At 34.4% G+C, this 25,282-nt stretch overlaps 1 protein-coding gene across 2 annotated transcripts in view; it reads left to right on the top strand.

Annotated features, from left to right (window-relative positions):
- Positions 1-1,028: 1,028 nt before the first annotated feature.
- LOC150094564 (glucocorticoid-induced transcript 1 protein-like) overlaps positions 1,029-25,282 on the top strand; it is a 380,983-nt gene continuing 356,729 nt past the window's right edge. For both annotated transcript variants that reach the window (XM_090411946.1, XM_090411945.1), the window contains exon 1: positions 1,029-1,598. In XM_090411946.1, coding sequence (XP_090268072.1) covers positions 1,349-1,598 — 250 coding nt within the window. In that variant the 5' untranslated portion in view covers positions 1,029-1,348. The remainder of the gene's footprint in view (positions 1,599-25,282) is intronic.

Below are 25,282 nucleotides of genomic sequence, written 5' to 3'. Positions count from 1 at the left end.
GTATTAATTAGGTTTCAAAGAAGCCAAAGTTACTTGGCCGTGACAGGCCATTGAACGTAAGACGCAAGAGAAAATAAAAGGGAAAAAATCGATTACGATACAAAAAAAAAAAAAAAAAAGCCTAAATGCTATATACCATACCGTGAAAGCCTGTCGGGAGGACTACCAGGAAGTTGGGTCTAATGACGTCTTTGAGGGGAAAAAACAAATGTTTTTAGAGGACTAATAAAAAAACTTGTTTCTTGGGGTGAAGCCAGAACGGTACTTCTCGAAAATTTTTTTAAGCCATTGGCGCAACTTTGTAAAATCAGAGATATAGCCGAAAAAAATCAGGAGGTGTAGATAATCTAGCTACCATCGTTGTTTTCCATTAAGATATCAAATAAGCTAACGATTTTTATTAATAAATAACAAAGAAAAAAAACAAACAAACAAATGTATTTTCAATCGTCTCCTGTTTATGAAAAAGGATCATTTGCGAATTACTGCATTGTATATATTGTAAGTAAAAGAGAAATCATCACTGCACGTCTTCACCCCCCCCCCCCCCGAATCTATATAAAATATAAGAATTAGATGCAATACTCGCTCCTCTATTTCCTCCCGTTTCTGAGGATAAAACTGCCTATTTTAAAGCAGGTTTGGAGTCATTGCTGTGCTTGATAAAATAGGACCACGTAGTAATCTGTCGTAAATTTTTATTAGAAATGCATAAAGTAAATTGAAATGCTTGTGAGAAATTAAGTATGCTTTAGAAGTCCATTGCACTTAAAAGGATTATGATTATTAGCAAATATTTTCTTTTGAACTGCACAGTTTTAATCGCAGAACATGGCACATGAACTTTCAGTCGATGGCTAACGAAGAAACCCCCTCCCTCCCCGTTAAAAATGGATAAAGCCAAGGTCGTCTAGATCACTCAGCAGTTTCACTGAAAACAAAGAAAACTTTTTTTTAAACCAAACAGCAAAATTGTTCAGTTAATAAAAATTGCTAAGAGCTAAAAGAATAAAGCAGAGTCCGTTTTCCAATAAAATGTCACCAAGGAAAGCCCTTGAATGAAAAGTGGGTAACCACTGCATTGTGAGGCGCAGAGTTTGGCACTCATCCAATGAATGTTCCCATCATACGCACGTGATCTCAGATACTAGATGCGAAGCTGCATTCACTGGGTGCGAGAGTGAGTTGACAGAGGCAAGTGACGGAAGGGAGGTCGTTAGAGTGTGTGTGGACGAATGTTTTGGAATATTGCGGCATCAAGTCTGGCTTCACCAGGGTTTCTTTAGATTTGTTTGCAGTCTTCCAGGAACATCAGATTATTTTAAAGAGTGTTGGCTAGAAGCAAATAATGTCCGGCCAGCCTCCTCGGGTAAGAAGAAATGCTTCTCCTGGTTCTACAAAGCAAGGCCCGATGAGAGCAACGCTGCCCGTGTCACTGATGCGACAAAGCAGTACTACTGCTAGCCCAACTAGGAATGCAAACAAAAGAGGGAGTCCATCAAAGTCCCCTACTTATAATTGGTCAAGTGATGGACCTAAAATTAGGAGTAGGCAATCGCCAGATGAAAGACGCATGTCTAGTTCTTCAGGGTTTAAAGGTAGGTTTGTTGGAATACGTCCATTATAAAGTGGCATCATTTGTCAGATGAAACTGTATAGCAATATACTTATTTATTATTATTATTTTTTTCATCATTAAAATAATCAACATATTTACCCACATTCGCATTCCAGAATGCAATAAGATTAATAGCCACTTCATTTTGCTACTATTAAGCTGTTAATGAGATGTTTCGTACCTGTGTTATATGCCATCTTTATTGGAATTCTCAACATTTCATTTCTGATAAACCCTGGCCGTTTATGCTTTATTTTTCCGCTCTGCTATAATTGTCCAGCAGCTGAGTTGGTTCTCGAGATTTTATAATTCATGGTTATTGCAAAGCAAATTATTATTTACAAAAAAAAAACAAAAAAAAAAACATTTCCGTGAAGCATTCATGCCCAATAACGGTGAGATGTATTATATCATTGTCATTTTTCGACCATTATCGAATTTTGGTTTGAACTCCGTATATTTAAAAATATTTTTTGAATGAAATTGAACCATTTATGGCATCCTAGTTAATAAAATCCATGCCATTTCAGGATGAACATATGCAGATTGCCATATAAAAAGATTTAATTCAACGTTATAAGTGTTTGCATACATAAGTTTAGCAGTTTTTATTAACTGATTGTTTCATTAGAGCTCATAATAACTAATCATGAACATGAGTGGTGAAATGATTTGTGCAGTAATTATATGCTATGAACGTTTATACCTAAAATAATTCGAACATTTTTTTGCACTTTTATTGGAATTGAACATCAAAATTGTATTCGTATTCTGTTATTAAGTATTTCTTTGCATGAAAGCTAATTGATATTCAAGTTTTTTCCGTGGCCATTGCGTTTAGAGTTTTGATTTTAGGAAGTATATTTTATTGAATTTATATAATTGATGTGTATGCTCACATTAAAGGTTAATGTTCATCGAAACCATTGTATCAGAAATTAGCTATGAGTTACCTCATATGTGCTTGGTCACTTTGTCTAGGTTTGAAGGAGGAACATGAATGTATTTAATGTGCTGATACCAGTCATCTTGATGGGTGAAGTGAACGGCTAGCATTGTTTATTTAACTCTACCTCGTTAAAATAAGTCGTAATCATGACGTAAATCTTTCTATGGTGAAAAAGCCAGTATTCTTATCGACTTGTGTAGATAGTTTATAGATCAAACCTGGAGTTACTCAGATTTCGCATTTTGAAAGAGCTGGTGAAGAATTGATAACGCATTTATTGCATTACCACACTGCCATTTGAAATTAATGTGCTTTTCAGAGGAATTGGATTTTACTTAGCTCCTAATACACCTTTTCTTAAATTAACTGTGTTCTATTAATGTATTTAGGCTATTAAAGAAACCCAAGGCATTTCTTATTGCTAGTGGTTTTTTTAATATGCTTCCTTTTTCATCTATAACCCAGTAATAATTTTTTTATAGGAGAGAGAGAGAGAGAATGCTAAAAATGTGATTTTGATCATAAAGAAATCTGTAAAAAATTATTGAAGGTATAAGGACAAAACAAGAAATTTTAAAGAAAAAATGTATGTATTTATATACTTTTTTCCCACCATCCTGTTAACACATTAAAGTCAGTTGGCTGTCACAACCAAGTAATAACTTGGCTTGATATAGACCAAATTTATTCTTTAATAGTTAGGTTAATTTCCTTCATAGTCTGCTATGTCTGTTAATTGCATATATTTCCAGGCTGGTTTGTTTGTTTTGGGGATATATTATTATTATTATTATTATTATTATTATTATGGGCAACTCCAGAGAGTCCTTAGACTCATCGAGGGAGGCCCTAAACATCATGTCCACACAACTATATGACATTCTCACAGTATCTATCATACCTTGCCTTGAACTCGCTCACCGTCATAGCAACCACAACAGACTCTGGTAGCTTATTCCCACTCATTAACCATTCTAAAAGTAAAGAACCTAGCTCTAACACCCTTGCTAACCACACTCTTGCCCAGCTTCCATAGATGTCTCCTAGTTCTTCCACCACCAGTCCTGATCTCAAAAACATTCCCTGTATTAATCTTATAGAAAGAAACCCTTTAGCAATTTGAATGTCTCAATGATATCTCCTCTATCAACTAATTTCTGCAACCCACAAATCTTCCACCTTTTCGCATAAGGTTCATTCCATAGACCTGCTATCATCTTGGTTACTCTCCTCTGGATCCGCTCTACATCCTCCCCATCAAGAAGAAACCTAGGTGACCAAATCTGGGCACAGTAGTCGAGATGAGGTCTTATCAAGGCTCGGTACAGAGGTACAATAACTTGCTTGTCTCTGCTCGTCAAAGTATTTTTCAACAACCAAGTGAGTTGATGAGCTGATTTAGCCACTTTTGCAATGTGCCCCCTAAACTTCACCTCCCTAACACTCCCAAGTCCCTGGCCTCATAAATTTCCTGCAGTACAGTTCCACCAGTGTGGTATACTGCTGCTAATCTTTTCATCCCAAAATGCATAACCTTACATTTTGTCACATTAAATTGACATCCATTCTCCTTAGCCCAGAACTCCAATCTGTCCAAGCTGTCCTGCAAAATTTTGACATCTTCTGCATTCACTATTGCATAATGTATTTATTCTACTAAAGAAACCCATGGCATTTCTTATAGCTAGTGGTTTTTTAATATGCTTCCCTTTTCCTTTTTCATCTATAACCCAGTAATAATTTTTTACTGCACCATCTCTGTATTAGACTGTTATCAGTTGAGAAGACATTATCAAGGTTCATGTTCTAAACAGGATTGAAATTTAGGTGTCTCTAATCAAAGGAATTGATATTACTGAGTTATGGAGGGGTGCATTTTCCTTTTAATAACACATGCACACACACATTGCTATTGCAATGTGTGTGTGTGTATTTTGGAAACTAAATCATCTGAAACGTTAACTTTCTAGGATTATATAAGGGATAACAGAATTCATGATGGTACATATTTGAGATAGCATACCATCACCCTTTTTTTTTATCCTAATAATTATCATGGAAAATTTAATTGTTAATTTTTGTTTAAAAAAAAATTGAACAATTATTATAAACAACCAAATGTTCTTAGTCATAACAGGAGCATTTTGATATGGTTTGAACAAATTTTGTGCTCTTTTCAGTAGTGTTTCATATTTATAAGTATTAAACATCTGTTCAAACATATATGCTTGAAAAGTTATACACAAGGTTTAAAAATAGATTGTGTATATTGAGATGTGCATAAAAAGGTTCTTGCTGTCATTTATAAAGTATTTGGACTGCATTCATAGTCTGATCACCTTTATGACCTTATAAGCCAAAGAGAAGGATGAAATGTAAAACATTGTGAATTTTGAAGATAGTTTCAGTTTGCTTAACAAAATTTCATCATCATAGTCCTGATATGTACCCTGGGTGGGTGGGGGTAGGGGGGTATAGGTTATTAACCACATGAAAAGTTGACATCATTACCAACAATTTTCCTTCATATTAATCTTGTTTTTCAGGACTCCAATATCATCAGATTGTATCTTTTGGTCTTTTAAAGCAGTGCTTCCCAAACTTATGGATGTAAAGGCCCCTTTGGAAAAATTTAAATATTTCATGGCCCCCATCAGAAAAAAAAAATCATAATACGGACATATATTATTATAATATTTATTGTATTTATATTCAATACAAAACACACACAGCGAACATTGCAAATATCAAATGCAAAAATTACGTTTTTAGCATCTTGCATACACATTGGACATAGCACATTATCTTATATTTTTATATAGTTAGAGAATGTCTATCTTATTAGCCTTAAAACATTTAAAATTTCTTTTCATTATTTCATGGACCTCCCTCAACTAAACTAACAGCTCCCAAGGGGACTGCAGCCCACAGTTTGGGAAGCGCTGTTTTAAAGCACTTACATGTATCAATTCATGTAGATCTTGATTTTCCTGTCAGTCTTTTTACTAGAAATTAAAATTTTTCTCCTGAAAAGGAAAGAAAAATGAATTTTTCTTTCTCAAAATTATTCATACCTTTATGGAATATTTTATATTATTAGTATTACATGAAATTTCCATGGAGTGCAAAGACTTATCATGGGTAGCCATATACCACACTATATTAGCTAACGAAGTATAATCATGAAAGGATAGACTACTTATAATTACTAAGGGACAAGTTTGCGGTATGACATATCTTAAGCTGTAGTTCTTTAATTTTTGAGTTTTCTGAACTGTGGTACTTTTGATTACTACAGTTTGTTTGTGGTATCAAGTTGATTATAATTCCACCCAAGAAAACCTGGGAATCTCTTGTGTGTTATGATACTGTGGATAGATAATCTGGAAATATGGAGCAAAACATTTTAGCCACTTGATTTTCCTATTGGAAGAAAATTGTTGATAGGAAGTTAGTAGTAATGTAAACATAATCATTAGTATCCTGTATATCCACTTGAGAGTACCTATCAGGAATTGATGGTTTAAAATAAGTAGGCATTGACCTCACACTTAATAATGAAATTAGTCTACTTGACATTCACAAATATTCCTTCAACCATTCAGGGAAGCAACTCTAGGAGTATGATAAATGCAGAATCAGTTTGCAAATGATTGAAATTCCATAGCTTCATTACTGGAGCTATCAGGTTATATTATAGTTCATTATGATAATTGTTTGCTGATTGAGACCATGAACTTGTTGACTCCATGGAGGCTATTATTAATGATGTAAGGGATTTTAAACCATAGTTTTGTTTATGGTATGTGTGTATGGATAAAAGGAATCTGATTTGTTCTGATGGCGACAGTTTCTTGTTTAATTTGGCAACAACTTAGTGCAAATACTGGTGACCCATTGCTTTTTTTTTTATCAGCAGAGTGTTGCAACATTTAAATCAATTGCTTCATAAGAATTTGAAGTGATGGCGGATTAAGAATTATGATATTCTTCAACTGCATATCAAAATAGTGTGGACCCTCTACTGGAAGTCAGGTGAACTTGCGATGACTGGATGCTCGTTAGCATAGGACATGATATTATAATAGTTGATTGTGACAGGGAGGGGAAGGAGGAATGGTATGTAATTGTAGCAGAGGATATTGGTCTTGAAGTGGAAAGTATGTGGTTAGATGGATATGTTGATGGGATTTAAAAAAATGCAATTTTATGAATGAAATGAAGAGAAGAAAAGGAAAAACTGGTGAGATAGTAATGATAAGCTGAATGGCATTAAGTTGGATGTGCCAAGGCTTCTGGAAAGATTAAACTTTTACATCTTAGTGTAAAGGAGCTTTAGCATATCCAGCCTAATACCATTTAGTTATGCTAGCATTAGGTGATAACGGGAAGTAGACTGGTGTGATGATTGTTAGATGGATATTTTCATTAGATAAAAAGAAGGGGGGGAGAGAAGACTATGAATGAAATCAAGAAAGCTAAGAAGCTGGTGATATGGTCTCCCCCTCCCCCTTTTTTTTTTAATGTAATGAACATATCCATTTAACAATCATCACACCAGTCTACTTCCCAATAATAATATGTACTCATACTCCTCAATGCAAAAATCAAAATAACAATGATGGCTAGGTGATAATGGGAAGTAGACTGGTGTGATGATTGTTAAATATCAGCAATACACTACAACTTAATACATTCAACAAATTGAACAATTATTATAAACAACCAAATGTTCTTAGTCATAACAGGAGCATTTTGATATGGTTTGAACAAATTTTGTGCTCTTTTCAGTAGTGTTTCATATTTATAAGTATTAAACATCTGTTCAAACATATATGCTTGAAAAGTTATACACAAGGTTTTAAAATAGATTGTGTATAATGAGATGGGTTTCTTTAATAGCCTAAATACATTAATAGAACACAGTTAATTTAAGAAAATGTGTATTAGGAGCTAAGTAAAATCCAAGGGAAGTAGACTGGTGTGATGATTGTTAAATGGATATGTTCATTAGATAAAAAAAAAAAAGGGGGGGGGGAGACCATATCACCAGCTTCTTCTTAGCTTTCTTGATTTCATTCATAGTCTCCCCCCCCCCTCATTTTTATCTAATGAACATATCCAGCTAACAATCATCACACCAGTCTACTTCCCGTTATCACCTAATGCTAGCATAACTAAATGGTATTAGGCTGGATATGCTAAAGCTCCTTGTAACACTTCAAGAGAGGGAGCAGTGTGCCAACAGCATCAAACGATTGACCCCTTCCGACTACTAACTGTGCTCAAACTTGTTTAACTTTATATATGATTCAGCAGTATGTATAAGATTTGGAGATTTTTATATAGAAACTTAACTGCTATCAGCAATACACTGCAACTTAATACATTCAACAAATCCCAAGAAAAGATAAAATTCATACAGAGTAGTTGAAAGCAGGAGGGAAGAAACTAGAAGATAAAATATATGAATTTCTTCTAGCCATATTGAACAAAGAGCAGATTCCAAAAGAATGAAGAAAGTCTAATCTGCCCAATATATGATAGAAAAATAACAGTTTGTAGAAATTACAGAGGTATTTCTCTGTTATGTATAACATACGGAGGCTTCTCTTTTGAAGAACAGATTAAACCCACTTATGGCAAAGATAATTGGTATCTACCAAGTAGGTTTCAGGAAAGAATGATCAGATACATAATTAAAAATTATTTGAGAAACTTTGGAATGCGATATAAATTATTCATGAAATTTTTTTATGTCCAACAAGCATATGATAGCACTAATAGAGAAAAAAATATGATGGAATATGACAATATGGTGAAAGTGATTGTGAGGTATTAGTTTGGAAGATAGTCAAACAGGAAAAAGATCAAGATCTATATGTGGAACTATAAAGGTGGGTGATCATCAGAAACTCCGTAGTCAACTAGCATCATTACATTGGGTTGAGGAATTGTGTAGAAAAGATGTTGACAGTGCATGGGAAATAAGGCAGTATCTAACACATGCAATGCATAACCGCATTGCACTGCATACCAAGAGTTAAGCCAATAAATAGTGTAGGAATGAGATGGATGAATGGGTATAATCAGGCAAGCAGTATTACAAAAGAATTTGTTATGGAGGAAGTGCAAGACAGTTTGCAGTGAACAGATGCATAAAGAATATAAAATGAAGCCAGAAAAGTGACAAGCATGGTTAAAAAAGAAAAACTAGAATATGACAGGAGATTGGCCAGTCAGGTCAAAGCTAATCCAAGGGAATTTTTCTGCTATGTGACAAGCAAGACAAAAAATAATTATGGCAGGTTGATGTTGATGGATAGTTATGGTAGAGTAACCATAGCAAATGATATAGTGGAAACCTGATGAAGTGTTTGTTATTTAACAAACACTTCATCAGGGTATATCGTAGTACTCTGAATGATTCTGTGCAACATGGGGAAGGGAGGCAAGAATTAGGAGAATTAAAGGTGAAAGAATCAGAGGTGTATGAAGTATTGGTTGAGTTAGATGTTAATAAGGCTGTGGAAATGGATGACATATCACCAACTATTTTAAAGAATGTGCAAAAGAGTTAGCCATGCCCTTGTCTTAGTTATTTAATGAATGTCTTGCAGTGAGAAAGGTTCCTAAGGAGTGGAAAGAAGGCAAAATAATACCTCTCCACAAGCCTGGTTTGAGAACAGAAGTCTCCAATTATAGACGGGTGTGTATATCTGCAGTTGTGATCAAAGTGTTGGTAAAATTAGAATAGAATAAGATCGAGTTGATAGACATTAGATACTCTAAGATGGTTAGCATGGGTTTGTGAAGGCCAGGTCTTGTTTTAGCAATCTGCTTATGTTTTATGATAAGGGACGAATGTGTTGGATAAGGGAGAATCATATACAGCATTCTTGGACTTTGCAAAAGCATTTGATAGATTACCACATAAGTTTGGTGTACAAACTGCAGTGGATAGGAATTGATAGTATATTGGTTAGATGGATCGGAGATTGACTCTCTGTACTACATCATACCAGCAAGTTGTATGATGAAGCTGTGTTTTAGAAAAGGAAGGTGACCAGTGAGTGACCTGTCTCAGGATTCTGTTCTTGGGCTCTACTGTTTAACTTGTTTGTTAATAATATATCATGTGAATTGACTGGGAATGTTTGCTGATGCAAAGGTTAGGTAGAATTATCAGGAGTAGTGTTGATGTTAATTCTCTATACAGTAAGATTTGAATAGACTTTTAGCTTTGACAAATGAGTGGGGTTGCAGTTTTAATATTCATAAATGCAAGGTGTTACACTTTGGGATACAGAGATCTAAGGCTATGTACTGTATTGATGGAGCTGTACTACAGGAAGTGGATGAGATTTGGGATCTTGGAGTGATGGTGGACAGTGGACTGAAGTTCTGAGGGCACATCACACGTTTTAAAAACGTTCATTGACATGTAGGATGGGGTGGTGGTGTCTCTATATAAGGCATGGGTCAGACTACATATGGACTGTTGTGTTCAGATTTGGTCACCTGGTTTTCATTTTGATGTGGAAAAACTGCAGAGGGTCCAAAGACAAATAACCAGTGATAGGACTGGACTATTGGTTATGAAGAGTGTTTGAGAGAATGTGGATTATAGAGGTTGGTGGATAGGATGAAAAGAGGAGATTATGATAGACACCTTCAAATTAGTTAAAGGATTCTATCAGATTAATACAGAAATTATAAAAAGAGTGGATGTTAATGTTAAGATGGGAAGAAGGAGAGGCCATTCATGGAAGTTGTATAAAGATGTGGTGAAGGATGTGAGGAGTAGATTTTTTGTGTGGACAGTTGTTAGTGAGTGGAATGCATTGCCTGAGTGCATTGTGATTGCAGGTAGTGTAAATAACTTCAAAGACATGTTGCTGGTTGAGTGAGCCTCCCACAATGAGTCTGGCTCCATGGAGGTTATCAAATAATCATAATACACTTTGGAATACCAGATAAGCTAGTATGACTTACAAAATAACAATGGAAAACTCAGCACAGGTTAAAATACAAAATGGTTTAACTGATCCATTTTTAATAACTCGAGGATTAAAACAAGGTGATAGTCTAGTTTCAATTCTTTAAGTTAACTTTGGAATACATTGCTGATCATTGCCAATAGATACAATTCAGTGCAAATTATGACATGTGCAGATGACATTAATGTGTCAAGAACCAAATGGAAAGCAAAAAGAAACATTTGGAAGTAGAAAAATTAGCATATAAGATTTAGTGAAAATTAATCAACAGAAAACTAAAATAATGAATCATTTATCTGACACAAGTGCAAATGTTATTGTTAAATCGATGTACAGTCTTTAAAACATGCGATGTTCCCTCAGAACTTCAGTCCAGTGTCCACTATCACTCCAAGATCCTAAATCTCATCCATTTCCTGTAGTACAGCTCCACCAATACAGTATATAGTCTTATATCTCTGTATCCCAGAGTGTAACACCTTGCATTTATTAACATTAAAACTGCATCATTAAATGTTAATGTTAAATCTGGTGTCAGACAAGGATGTTCATTATCCCCTCTGTTATTTATTATCTATATGGATCACATTATGAAGGAAAGTGGTATTAAACCTGATATCAAAATTGGAGATGTTAATATCAGCTCTTTACTTTTTATGCAGATGATGTTATACTTCTAAATAAATCCAGTACAAGTCTGCAAAATTCCCTGACTGAATTGAATAACTGTAGTAATAGATTTGGTATGAAGGTCAGCAATAACAAGGCAGAAACATTGAAAATATCAATTGCATTGTGAATGGAGAACGTATAGAACAAGCAAAACATTTCAGCTACTTAAGCATGATTTTTAGTGAAAATGGTAAATTAAATATGGAAATAGACAACAGAATTAATAAAGCTGGTATGATAGGAAGTCAAATGAATAAATTTATATGGAATAAGAGAGAAATTAGTCAGAACATTAAATTAGCTGTATACAAGACATTGTTCAAACCAATTTTAACTTATGGATCTGAGAGCTGGGTTAGAAATAAACCACTTGACTAGAGATCACAGATATTAGAGTCCTGAGAAAGATCAGGGGCATGAACAGATGGCATCAATGGCAATATCATATTAAAAATGAAGATATTAGTAAAGAACATTGTTAACATCCAGGAATACATTAGCAGAGCTAATCTCAGGTGGTATGGTCACTTAAACAGAATGGGAAAGGAAAGATTAACAAAACAAGTGTTCTCTGCCAGGTTGGCAGGAAAAAGACCCAGAGGAAGACCAAGGTATAGGTGGATTGATACAGTAAAAAGTGCCTTAGAAGATAGAAATATAAGATCTGACATTTGGAATCTTGACAGGTAACAGATTGATTTGGAGGAAAATTGTATGTAGGAAGTTAGTAATGATGTAATTTTTCATGTAGTACTGTCATATCCTGTGCACTTCTTGAGGGTACATATCAGGAATTTGATGGTGGTGATGAAATGTGAAAATTGTGAACTTTGAAATAGAAAAAAGTTGAATAGCACAAATATTTAGGCATAATCATCATAAGCTAGCTAAATGAGATGATAGAAGTGCAGAATTGAATAAAGAGAGATAATCAGGCTTTTTATTCTCTCATGTGAATTCAGCTCAAATGATAATCCATAGACTAAAGTACAAATATATAAATCATTAATTCATCCAGTTGTTACCTACAGATGTGAAACTTGGGTGTTTAATGCAAGGGTAGAGAAATTTTCAGCTTTTGAAAGAAAATCCTTAGAAAAATATTTGGCCCAGTAAATAATTGGCTCTAAATAATTAGCTGCAACCATGAGTTATATCAACTCTTTTAAGAACTTATATCTCTTATAATCAAGTTCAAAGATATGCAGTGTGCAGGTGTTTTTTATATGGAAGATGACTGTATTAAAACTACAATAGTAAAATTCTTGGTAAAAGACAAAAAGGAAAACAAAGAACAATCTAGACCATTAGCCAAGGTTCAAACTGGAAATGTAAGGTCCTTGACAGGCAGTGTTAGATGAAACAAATCCAGGAGGCCCAAGACTTTGAATTGTAGAGCATGGAAAGTAGTAGTTCCTGGTATTTGTAAATGTAATAGTAATTAGTATTGTTTAGAAAGAAAAAAGACTGAAAGGAAGCTCTTCAGGGTGTCTCATAGGCAGCTTAAATAATTTTCTGCATATGTAGCTGGTAAATGAAAGAATGATTTTAGCAGTACAATATTAATGAATGGGATATGATGATAATGATTTGATATTGAGTTGCTGTTTTGTCAATGTTTAAGTCAGACAGGTCACTTCTTTCAAATTGTATGGTGTGAAAGGATTAAGGATGAGAAAGTTTTCTGTGGTGAAGCAGAAGTATGAAATTTTATATCATTTGGGTTTGAGGAATCTCTTAAATATAAGGGAATATGACTTGCATACAATAGAAAATGTGCAGAAAAAATTGTATTCTGTAATAGAAATGTTTAGTTGGGTTTCTGCAGATTAAAAAAAAAAAGAAAATTATCATTATACATTGATGACAGCAGAACTCTGCATTTTTAGTATTTCATTTATTGTAAAGGTTATGAAAAAATGGTAAAGAACACAATCCAAGATGATGGTTATGGGGCTCTCTCATAAATTTCCAGCTGTCTGTCATTAGCTAATGTCCAATATCTTTGTCAAACATTTATAAATCATCCCAGAGTCTCATTCTTTGCAAACTTTTCCTTCTCTTGGTATCTGTGCTGTTCTTAACAAATGAAAAATGAGAATTTTTCATTTGTTAATTTGCTGATATGCTAGCCCATCTCCATTTTACATTCTTTACAGTATAAAGTGTAAAGAATGTAAAACTCTGGTAATCTAATTCTGTGTCTTTTTTTTTTTTTTTTTTTTTGTTATGTTAATCAATCTTCTCCAAGGCTCTTTAGGCCACTTGAAACTTATTGTTTTTAATTCAGTACCCATGTCTCAGTTCCCTATGTAAGTACTGCAGTGATAGCTTTATTTTCAAACATACAGGTGAAAGTTCTAACATAACTTTTATGAAGCCACACTGCTTTGTTTCTTAATGTTTCTTGTATTTATTTCTTCATTTTTTTTTTTTTTTTTTTTTTTTCACTTGAGCTGTCAGGGATATAGTCATTCTCAATTTGATTATCATATCAGCTGATTTTAGTTCAATTTTATCTGAATTTGTCATAAATTATGCATTAGTTTTGTTATACTCTAAACCTTTTTTTTTTTTTTTTTTTACTTTGCTTTTTTGGTCAGTTGAGCTTTAATTTTTGCTAACAGAATTTCTTTCCCTGATGTTCTAACTTTATACTGACTGTTGAGGTTCTTCTATACACTTTTTAACAGTTTAATGTACTTTGCTGGGATGGCCTGCTGTTTTATTTCTGATTTATATGAAGAATCAAAGACGTTCTCTTTTTTTTCTATATTCATTTATAGGAATTTTGATATTCATTTACATTTTTAATGACTTAGATAATGGTGTGGATGTCATCTATTGTAGAGAAACTTGCTCTGAAGCTTGCTTATTCATATGGCTGTGACTGTTTAAAATGGATATAAAATTTTGTACAAATGCAATAATTAATTGGTTATTGATGTTATCTCTACTGCCCTCTTTTACATAGATCACTGCTTGTGATGCCATTGCTGTAGAATATTTTTCTGCAGTTAAAATGTCATTGAACATATCTAGTATGAAACTGTGAATATCTTGATTATTTGTGTTCTCCTAATGTACCATCTTCTGCACAAGTTATTATTCTTTGCTGATGTGAAGATTTTCCATAATTCTTCTATTATGATTAGTGGTTCTGTACCTAACTCATAAATTCAGTAGTGAATCTGTATTTGTTTCTCTACCTATGATAGGTCCCTATAAAAATCATTGCATATATTCTATATTGGAATCCATTTTTTTATTCTGTATAATCCTTGTGTGATTTTTCTGTTTTTTTTATAGTTCTTACAATTTCTGAGTCTTTTCTAACTTTCATATTTCTACAAATTCTATATTGCCTGTGATACTTCTTTGTATTCCTTTCATTAATTCTTCTCTTTTTTTTTTGTTTAGATTAAGTGTCTGTACAATAAGTTTTCTAGATCTCTTTAGTAATGATTTTCTGAAATCCCTAGTAGTTTCTATTATTTTTGAAGCTGTTTTCTCTCAGATAAGTCTGATTCATTCATTCTTCTTTTTTCCCCCACAACTTCTCTTCAAATTTTTAATTTTCTTTATGGTTTACTGTATCTTCATCTTCTGTTGTAAGAGTTTCATTACCATGTTAAAGATACCAAGCAATTTTAAACCTGGTTTTACTCCATTTTTCCCAAGTGAGCAAACAGACAAAATGTCAAGTTTGCGCCTGCAATTGATGCAAGACTAGCTGATCCCACAGGTTGTGCAAAAAAAATACTTTCTAGTTTCATTACCAATTTTTTTTTTTTTTTTTTTTTTTCATCTCTTGATGTGTATTTTTATCCTTGCTCTCACTAAACTGTAATCATTATCATAGTTAAACTGACTAATTATGTTTCCATGTTCACCATCCCATCCCATCTGTCCTTTCATGTTAGGTTGGTCTGTCAAAGCCTACTTGGTTTCTTAGAAACCCGATTACTGCTTATGATAAAGTAGTTAATCATTTGTATTGTCTGGTATATCTAAATTGTTTGTGTTCTTCTGGCCAGTTTGCCTATTTTTTGGGAGGAAAAACCAGTTTGGGAAACAAAAAATCCCTGCTGCCTCTGTATGAGACCACCTAACTTCATCTTCAGTTGAAAGGCCCTGATAAAGGTTCTTTGCATCCTGGTTAGGATTTAAACTGAGGTCATTCCAGCTGAAGGACTTCATTGGTATTGGTTGAGTTCACCACAATATAATCAATTTCATTAAAAACTCTGTCATTAAGATCTCCAGATTCACTTACATTTGTTTCATTTACCATTAGTAAAAATGATAAATTTTTACTAATAACTACGATATTATCTTCTTAAAGTATGTATTACCTATATGCAATCCCTAGCTCTCTGAAAATTCAGTTAGTCTTTGGCCCATGCACCACACACCTAAAATGCTTTTTCCTTGTTTGTTGCTTACTTTACAGTTAGCTTTCTATTTAAATTTTACAATGACATTATTTCTGAGATTTAGAGATCCTTATAGAAATCTATCTTCATCTCATTGACTTATAGGTGGGTGTATATATTCAAATCACTTATTGATTTTCAGTACAAGCATTGAAATTCTCTCAAAAGATTGGTTTAAATTCAAGGATGTTATTTTTTTATAAATCATATTCCAACTCCTCCTTGAATCTCTCATAGCCATATGTGAAATATATAGCTTGTTTCAATTACTTTTCCCCCTGCTGTTCTAGTTTTAGGAAGTCTAAATATATCCAACTTAATTTCCCCACTGTTTTATACAACTTTTCTTTCTAACAGATAAGCTTAGGTGTTGACGGTTATTCATTACTTATTTTTCACGCTATTAACAACACCACACAATTTTATAAAAGAGATGTTTTATATTATAAGCGTTAATAAAACATCTCTTTTATAAAATTGTGTGGTGTTGTTAATACCGTGAAAAATAAGTCACGAACAACTTTTCTTTGTTTCCTTTTCAAAGTTGTAAGCACAGATTTTCAGTTTTCTCTTCGCTTGGCTTGGTTTTTGTTCATGCATATTGTTTACTAGTTTATGTATTGCTGTGACCTTTGCTGTTCTTGCATCAATAAACCATAAACTAACCAATCGGTTTCTTATTGTGGTATTTAAGAAATACGTTATCCAGAAAGAACCTCCCATCAGAATTTGAGCAATTTCTGTCATTAGCCTGAGAAGTAAATATCATTGTTTGCATTTGAGGTAACGTGCCCGCTTTGGCTGTTACAGGCCTTCTTATCAGCACTATTTCTTTAATTGGGTGTGTGTGGGGGGGGAGAGGGGAATCGTTGGTCAGTCCTCTAATGTTGATTAGTGTCATGAGATTCAGCCTACTAGGCAAGGCTGAATGGAAGAGATAGCAGACTCCCACTTGCAGATGAAATTTTACTAAAGTAGAAATGATTGATTCATTTCCAGCATTGGGGTGGGTGATGATGAGCAAAATTAAAGAATAGAGAATGTGTTACAGATGATATACCAGCTGTTATTCATGTTGAAGTTTCTGGAACAGAAATTCAGGTAGACACTGCTGGAATGTAAATAATTTAGTAGCTAAAATTAATTATTTATTGCCAATGTTTCACTAGCTTAAACTAGCATTATCAGAGGCAATTTAACACTACACACTTAGTAAAGATGCAAACTAAAATGACCTGGATAGCAAGGACAGTTAAATGTAATGAGAGTGACAGTGGCGTTCTTTGTGGTGATTCCTATTATACTGATGGATATATATACGGCAGTGCACCAAAATCTATTTAGAATTATACTCTCTGTTCTGTTACAATTGACCAGGTTCTGTAGAACTTGGACTTAAACATGAAACTATAAAAGCTCTTAGTTGTGTGAAGTAAAGCATGGTTCAAATGTCAACTCTTGAGGAATTTTTCCGGATCTACATAGCTTAAATGTATAAGTTAGTTATAGTCTATCTGATTTTTCATCATCATCATCATCAAATTTCTGCCATGTACCCTCAAGGGGTGTACAGGATATGATAGTACTACATGAAAAAAATTACATCATTACAAACTTCTTATCTACAATTTTCCTCCAAATCAGTCTGTTACTTGTGAAGACTCCAACATTATCAGATCTTATATTTCTGTCGTCTAAGGCACTTTGTACCATATCAATCCACCTATATCTTTGTCTTCCTGTGGGTCATTTTCCTGCCAACCTGGCAGAGAACACTTGTTTTGCTAATCTTTCTTTTCCCATTCTTTTTAAGTGACCATACCACCTGAGATTAGCTCTGTTAACGCATTCCTGGATGTTGACAATGTCAAGTTCTTTCCTAATATCCTCGTTTTTTAATATGATATTGCCATTGATGCCATCTGTTCATGCCTATAATCTTTCTCAGGACTCTCATATCTGCGGTCTCTAGTCTTTGGTCAAGTGTTTTACTTCTGACCCAGCTCTCAGATCCATAAGTTAAAACTGGTTTGAACACTGTCTTGTATACAGCTAATTTAGTGTTGCGACTAATTTCTCTCTTATTCCTTATGAATTTATTCAGTTGACTTCCTACCATACCAGCTTTGCTGATTCTATTTCTATATTTAATTTACCATCTTCAGTAAAAATCGTGCCTCAGTAGCTGAAATGTTTCGCTTGTTCCACAGGTTCTCCATTCTCAACACAGTTGACATTTTCAATGATTCTGCCAATTTTCATCGTCTTTTTATTGCTGACCTTCATACCATATTTATTACAACAGCTATTCAATTTAGTCAAAGAATCTTGCAGACTTGTAGCGGATTTATTTAGAAGTATAAAGCAAAGAGCTGACAGTATATATTCATTCGCATAAAGCAAAGAGCTGACATTAACATCTCCAATTTTGATATCATGTTTAGTACCACTTTCCTTCATAATGTGATCCATATAGATAATGAATAACAGAGGGGATAATGTACATCCTTGTCTCACACCAGATTTAACATTAAACCTTCTTCTTGTACTTCCTTCAATTCTAACTGCTGATTTACAACTCAAATAAAGACTAAGTATTGCTTGATATAATGGCCCATTGACACCATATAACTGTAGCGTATCGAATAGCTTCTCTCTTGGCACCTTGTCATATGCCTTTTCCAGATCGATAAAACTTAAATACAGATCTTTGTTATATTCCCATGCTTTCTCGACTATTTGTCGTAAAGTGAAGATCTGATCCTGACAGCCTCCATTTGGCCTGAATCCAGCTTGTTCTTCACCAAGCTTTTCTTCCACAATTCTTCTGAACCGTTTCTCAAGTATACTTGCATAGATCTTGCCAGGAACACTCAGTAGGGAAATATCTCTGTAATTCTCACATTCAGTTTTATTTCCCTTTTTATATATGGGTACTTTGAGAGCTCTACTCCAATCATCGGGAATTTCTCTCTGTCCAGGCTTTCTGAACTATTCAGTGCAGCCACTGTAAGACTCTTATACACCATACTTCAGCATTTCTGGTTCGAATATCATCTACTCCTGCTGCCTTTCCACATTTCAAGCCTTTGATGGCTTTTTCTACTTCAAGTATGGATATGTATTCCTGACTGCATGCCTGTTGAGTGTTTTTTACCACTGTGCTATCACTGCTTGTTTCATTTAGCAGTTTTTCAAAGTAATTACTCCATACTTCAAGGATATCTTTTTCTCCCGTTTTCATGTCACCTTTATCATCTCTAACTCCTTTTACAGCACTCTTTCCTCCGTTCCTAAGCTTCTTCAATAACCTCCAAAATATTTTACCACCACCTTGATATATATTTTCTATATTCTTGCCAAAGTCCTCCCATGACTTTTGTCTAGCTAGTTTTACACAGTGTTTAGCATTCTTGCATTTGTCTCTGTATTCTCTAAGAGCACAAGCTGACTTATTTGACAGGAACTTTTGATGTGCTTTCTTCTTTTCCTTCACTGCCTCTTTAACTTCCTGTGTCCACCAGGGAGTTCTGAATTTTTTTATCCTTGCAGACAACCTCACCACATGCCTCTCTGGCAGAATCAATCAATGTTTTCTTCAGAGTTTGCCACTGAATCTCCAAGGTTTGATTCCTGTTCTCAAACTCTTTCATTTTTTCGTCAATAATCTTCGTGTATTTTAGTCTACAGTTCACATTTGAGAGCTGCTCAACTTTTATTCGCTTTAAAACTTTCTTACATGTTATTCTTTTCAATATGAAATTCAATTTTATCCTGCTCAAGACTAAATAGTGATCACTTCCAATTTCAAATCCTCTGTACACTCTGGTGTCCTGCACCAGGGTAGAAAACATCACTATCAACAATAACATAGTCAATGAGACTTTTCGTATTCCTTGCCTCTTCTCTCCATGTGAATTTGTGCACATGTTTATGTTGGAACATGGTGTTAGTAATAACCAGTCCATGTCCTGAGCAGAAATCCAACAGATATTTGCCATTATTATTAGCTTTGCTCTTTTCTCCAAATTTTCCCCAAATATTTTTGTATGTCTCGCAATCATTTCCTACTCTGCTATTTAGATCCCCAACAAGGACCAACTTTTCCTTTTTCATTGTGTCAGCATCTGTTTAGCCCAAATCCAATTTTTTTCTTCCATTTCTCTTCTATAAATTTTCTTAGCCTTTTCCCATCTATGCTTAAATAAATCTTACCCAGAACATTCAATAGGAATTTTTTAGGAACTGTGAAATACATCTGTAATTCACTTTTTTCCTTTTTGATGAACTATGAGAGCTCTACATTCATCTGGAATTTGAACTTCAAACACCATGCCTTCTGAATTATACAGTGCAGTCACTGTAAAACTTTCATACTTCTATATTTGAGCATTTGTGGTCAAATAGCATGTAGTCCAGCTGGCTTTCTGCATTTTAGTTATCTAAGTAGCAATGTACTGAATTGTAGTCCTTAAGTATTCTATACTGCTAATCTCTCATTGCTTGTTTCATTTAAGTTCTTAAACATGCTGGATATCTTTTTATTTTCAGTTTCATCACTTTTATCATTCTTATTATTTTTATAGTACTCTTTTCTCCATTTCTAAGCTTTTTCTACAGTCTCAAATGTGTTCCCACCTTCCTGATATCTTTTCTGTATTCTTATCAGCAGGGCTTTATTTCTAAATATAAGTTTACCAGAACTGTACCATCTCATCTCATAACATAAGAAAATCGAAACATACCAGGCCTTTGAAGCTCTCATTCTTTTAGTTTTGACAAATGTATATTATATATATATATCAAATGGAAATAAAACATTAAAGCAAAGGTGAAAAAAAATTTTAAAAAAATCTTAATTTTTACAATAGTTTCCAAATTGGGCTCATCACACTGGTGTTGCCATCTTCACGAGTTCGTTCCTTACTCTTTGTGTCTGTTGCTAGATGCCTGCCTTTCAGGAACCAGGAATTGATGTGGTAAGGGTTGAAAAACATGCAGAGGAGGCCCAACCAGCTTGATGAACATCATGTACTCACAGTCTTCATTTGTAGAGAAGCTCTTGCCTGTGTGATAATCAGGTTCATCTGGGAAAAGCCATGCTCACATTCAGCAGGAAATGGGAATGCTGTTGATAGTGTTTATTAACTGCAATAGTGCAGCAGGCATTTTCTTTTTTGTCAGGAATTCACGAAAACCTCTAACAACCTGTCGTTCTGGAAAATTTTTAGCCTTTTACACAAACTATCCACTTCAGTTTCACCGAAAGTAATTCCTTTCAGCACCATCTGGCCAACATTCTGGATGCAACACTTTTGTCCATTCTGGAATTTGCATCTCTTCTGCAGCTAGGTGATTTTCCATTCGTTGTTTCAAGCAGTCAAAATTTTGTAGGATCAAGAGAACGATTCACATTTGTTGATCGAATGGTTACCCTCTTCTCCAAAGTCACTTCTTTAAAGTTCAGATTTTCAACTGCTTGTACAGCTTCACGATAAAAAGGCCCGCCATTGACTTTCTTGTCTTCAAACAGCCGAATCTGTTTTTGATATACTGCTATCAGCTTTGTAGAGTGTAATATCCCTTGCTTGCAGTTCAACACTAAGCTCAGACAATTCTTGGAGAGCATCACACATCAATCCAAAACAAAATCAGCACTTGTTATTTTCTTCAAAAGGCCTTCATACATTACTCTTTCAGACTTGTCTCCATTTTCATCTTGTTTTGCTGCTGTAAAATGAGCCACAAGTGCTTCATAATCTTTCTACAAAAACGTTTTTGGAAACACTTCTAAAACTCTTCCAACTTTGAAGATTTCCTTGTCAAGATCTTCAGCTACTTTGCCTAGTTATCTGACATTTTTGGGTAACTGGTGATAAACAGTGAAGTTTGTCAAGAAATGACTTGAAGTGGTTGATTTGTTCTGGGAAGTCTTTTTTTTTACATCACCAACAGAGAGCTGGAGTCTATGGTTGGCACAATGCCAAACCAAAATGTGAGGATAACATTCCTTAATCCAAGCCACTACTCCATTTTTCATACCCAACATCACAGGCGATAGCAACAAGATTTTAATTCAAATAATCATCATGAAACCCCAGTTCATTAAGGGTATTCATCAAGCTGTGGAAAATACCTTGTGCGGATACATTTTCTAACTCTACAATGTCAATAAAAATATTTGTGTGTTGCTCCATATCAGGTAGCATTGTGTGTACATATATTATTAATAATGACAACTGGCTAATAGTGGTGCTTTCATCAATCAAAAGGGAAATCTCTCAGTTTGACTATTTTTTTAAAAAGGATTTTTTCCATTTCAGTTCAATATGATTTGTTATATTGATACAAGCATTTGTAGAATGTAGAATTCGACCAATGTCACTGCCATTCAATTCATGGAGGTCAATTTCTGATTCAAAGTAATTGAAAGCCTGGCTTTTCTTTGCAACTTCATATGCTGTTCTGAAGATTCTACAAGCGACTTCTTTCTCATGTTCAAATGCTTTTGAATAAGCTACCTTTAGTTTTCATTCTTTTGCAGATTCTATAATTTTAGCAACAGCAACGTGAGCTGAACTGTTCTTATGATTGTGAATTTTTTTACGTAGTGAAGTCATTTGCCCTTTTTTATTCCTACCGTAATGAGAAATTTGAATATTTGCCCATGGCTTTGAAATATTCATACCTTGCTTATTCCTTTCTACTCCCAAACTTGCGACTTCCTTACATATTTTACAGCCAATGTTTTTATTCTCCACCAACAGTCATTCATTTTTGTTGCAAAAATCAGCTTTTTAGTCTAGAGTCCAACAGTCGAGCAGATCTTGTGTGTCTTTACTTGTCATAGTCATTGTAGCAACCGTAGCAGCTACGTGTTTTATCCCTCTAGTTTTTGTATCGCTGTCCACCTGGTCTGTTTTTGCCCCTTCACTATCACTACGCTTACTGTTCTCAAGCTTTAACTTTTTAGTTGCGGGAGCGGAAGAGAAAAATTGTGTTATTTTACAATTCATCGCATAAAACTGGTGAATCTTACATGAAACACGTTAACCTCACTCACCCACGTTCTTCACAACGTGGGTGAGTGAGTAAAAGTGAGAGTCTACTTGTATGCTTGTTCACATAGAAGTTCCGCTTCCGGTAACTTCTGGCCGACTATCGATTCTAATCGAAAACTTCAATCTTCGGAGTTCAGTGTCAGTAACACAAAATGGCAGTACTAGATTGATGAACCAAAGATTACCCTTGCTTTACGTTGTCAACAACCATAACTGAGAATTTAAAATGGAGGCAATCCTAGTTTTGAAATACTTATAAAATATGTGTTTAGGGACCATTAAAGTCCTGAAAGCTTACCAAGATGCGTTCTGGCTGAAAAAAAATAAGACTGCTTATCAGTCTTCCCATGACTTTTGTTCAACTTCTTCATACAGCTTTAGGTTTGGATTTTTGGACCAATCCATCTTATTGACGTTTGAATTTTTCTATCCTTGAAAACTATCTTACAATATGCTTCCCATGGATGAATCATTTAATATTTTCCTCAGAATTTACCACTGAAACTCCAAGGCTTCGTTCTTGTTTTCAATCTTTAATTTTTTTCACAGGAATATTTACATATTTGAGTCTACAGTACATCAAAGCTCCCTTTTGATTCACTTTAAAACTTTACTTACATATTTCACTTACATTACATATTTTTCTTTTCAATGTGATATTGATTTTTACCCTGCTCAAAAAAACTAAATGGTGATCACTTCCTTTCTCAGATCCTCTGTATACTCTTATATCTTGAATCAGCATAAAGATATCACTCTGCACAATAATAGCATAGTTGAGACTTATCTTATCCTCTATCCATGTGAATTTGTGCAAATTTTTATGTTGAATCATGATGTAAATGATAACTGGTTCAATGTCTTGGACATAAATCTGGCAAATTTTCCATAATCATTTCTGCTTTCCTTCTGTTATTTAAATCTCCAAGGACCATTTCCTTTTGAAAGGGGTCTGTTATACAGGTACAGATAAGTGTCATTGTGCAATTCCCAATTTTGAAACATGTCCATATTACCTTAGTTGATATATCTGTCAATCAAGAAGTTTATCTTCATATGTACTGTTGAATACTACAACTATTATTTATTATCCCTGATTTCTATTGTTTGTAACATCTTATTTAGCAAAATATCTCTTGATTTAGTGTTTGTCTTGGTAATGCTGATTGTGTCAGCCAGTTGCTTATACAGCGGCTCACTCTCTTTTATTACATTGAGTGACAATGAGTTTGTGCCACTAGATGACTTTCATTCCATATGATTCCCTGATGCAAACAGAACTTGTTTAACCAAGCAGTGCCCTAGCTGACATCAAATTTCTTCATGATTTTTTTTTTTTTTTTTTTTTTTTGTTGTTGTTTAAGTCAACCTATTCTTATTTGTTCAGTATCAGGTATATGTAACAATGGGGCACACCACATGAAGATGAGGGCTGGACTTCGGGTCAGAAGCCTGTCAGTTCTCATCCATTCCTTAAAGATGTGTGGAGATCTCCCATTTATGTAAATTTGATCCTTAAGCGATCATCCCTACTACATTTCACACAATTTATTTTCACTGAAACAAGTATTTTCATTATGCTGTTAATTCTGGTCATGATTCTAATGAAGCTCAGATCCATTGTTAGGATTTGAAAACAGTATTCCAGCCAGGAATGCTGGTTAAGCCAGTATTCTTGGCTTAACTTATTCTAACTTGCTCTCTTTCTCCTATACATAAATGACCTACTCGTAATAATAACTCTAATTCTATCTACAGCTTTGCAGACAGTGGTACTCTCCACTCATTTGACAAACCATGTGCGGTACTCTGAAATCCTAGGCTACAAGATCATTTACAACTAGTGCCTTAAATGTTGATCTACATACTATCCTCTAATAGTGCAAGGACAACTTTGTCATATTCAATGCTGCTAAAACAGTCTTCTCTTTTCTTGTGCAAAAAGAGATCCCAGCTCACCTACTCTCACCCTCAGTAATACGCAAATCACCAGGCAAGATTAGATTTCTTTGCATGGATTAGCATTTACCTATAGTCTTTCTAGGCATAAACACATCACATCAGTAGCCTCCTTAGCATCCAAGAAACTTGATATTCTCTTTCATTCAAGAACCAATTTTACATCCCAAACCAACTTGTAATCATATACAAACCCCAAACTGCCTACATTTAGAATACTGTTCACATATTTAGGGTGGTGCACTTAAAACTTCCTTAAAATCCTTGACACCATTCAGAGGTGAGCAGTTAAGCTCATAGATGGTCCCTCTCTTACAGATTCCCTATCTCACAGGCACAGTGTTTCAACACTTATTTTCTATAGGTACTTCCATAGTCACTGCTCCAATGAATTGGAAACTATTCTTTCTTCACTTTCTGTTGCCTCTGTTAGTACAAGAGCAGCAGCTGCCTAGCATCCCTTTGCTGTTTAACTGCAAACACACTGAACCTATTTCTATATTGTCCTCTGGAACAACCTTTCTCACGAAGTCCCAAACAACTATAACCTGCAACTCTTCAAAAAAAAAAAAGAAATTGCCAAATTT

Source organism: Typopeltis vanoorti, chromosome 22 (genome assembly GCF_054136105.1).
Source record: "Typopeltis vanoorti isolate ZY-2024b chromosome 22, IOZ_Tvanoo_1.0, whole genome shotgun sequence".
NCBI lineage: Eukaryota > Metazoa > Arthropoda > Arachnida > Uropygi > Thelyphonidae > Typopeltis > Typopeltis vanoorti.
Note: the sequence above shows the minus strand (reverse complement) of the source record. Positions and strands in the feature narration are given on the sequence as shown.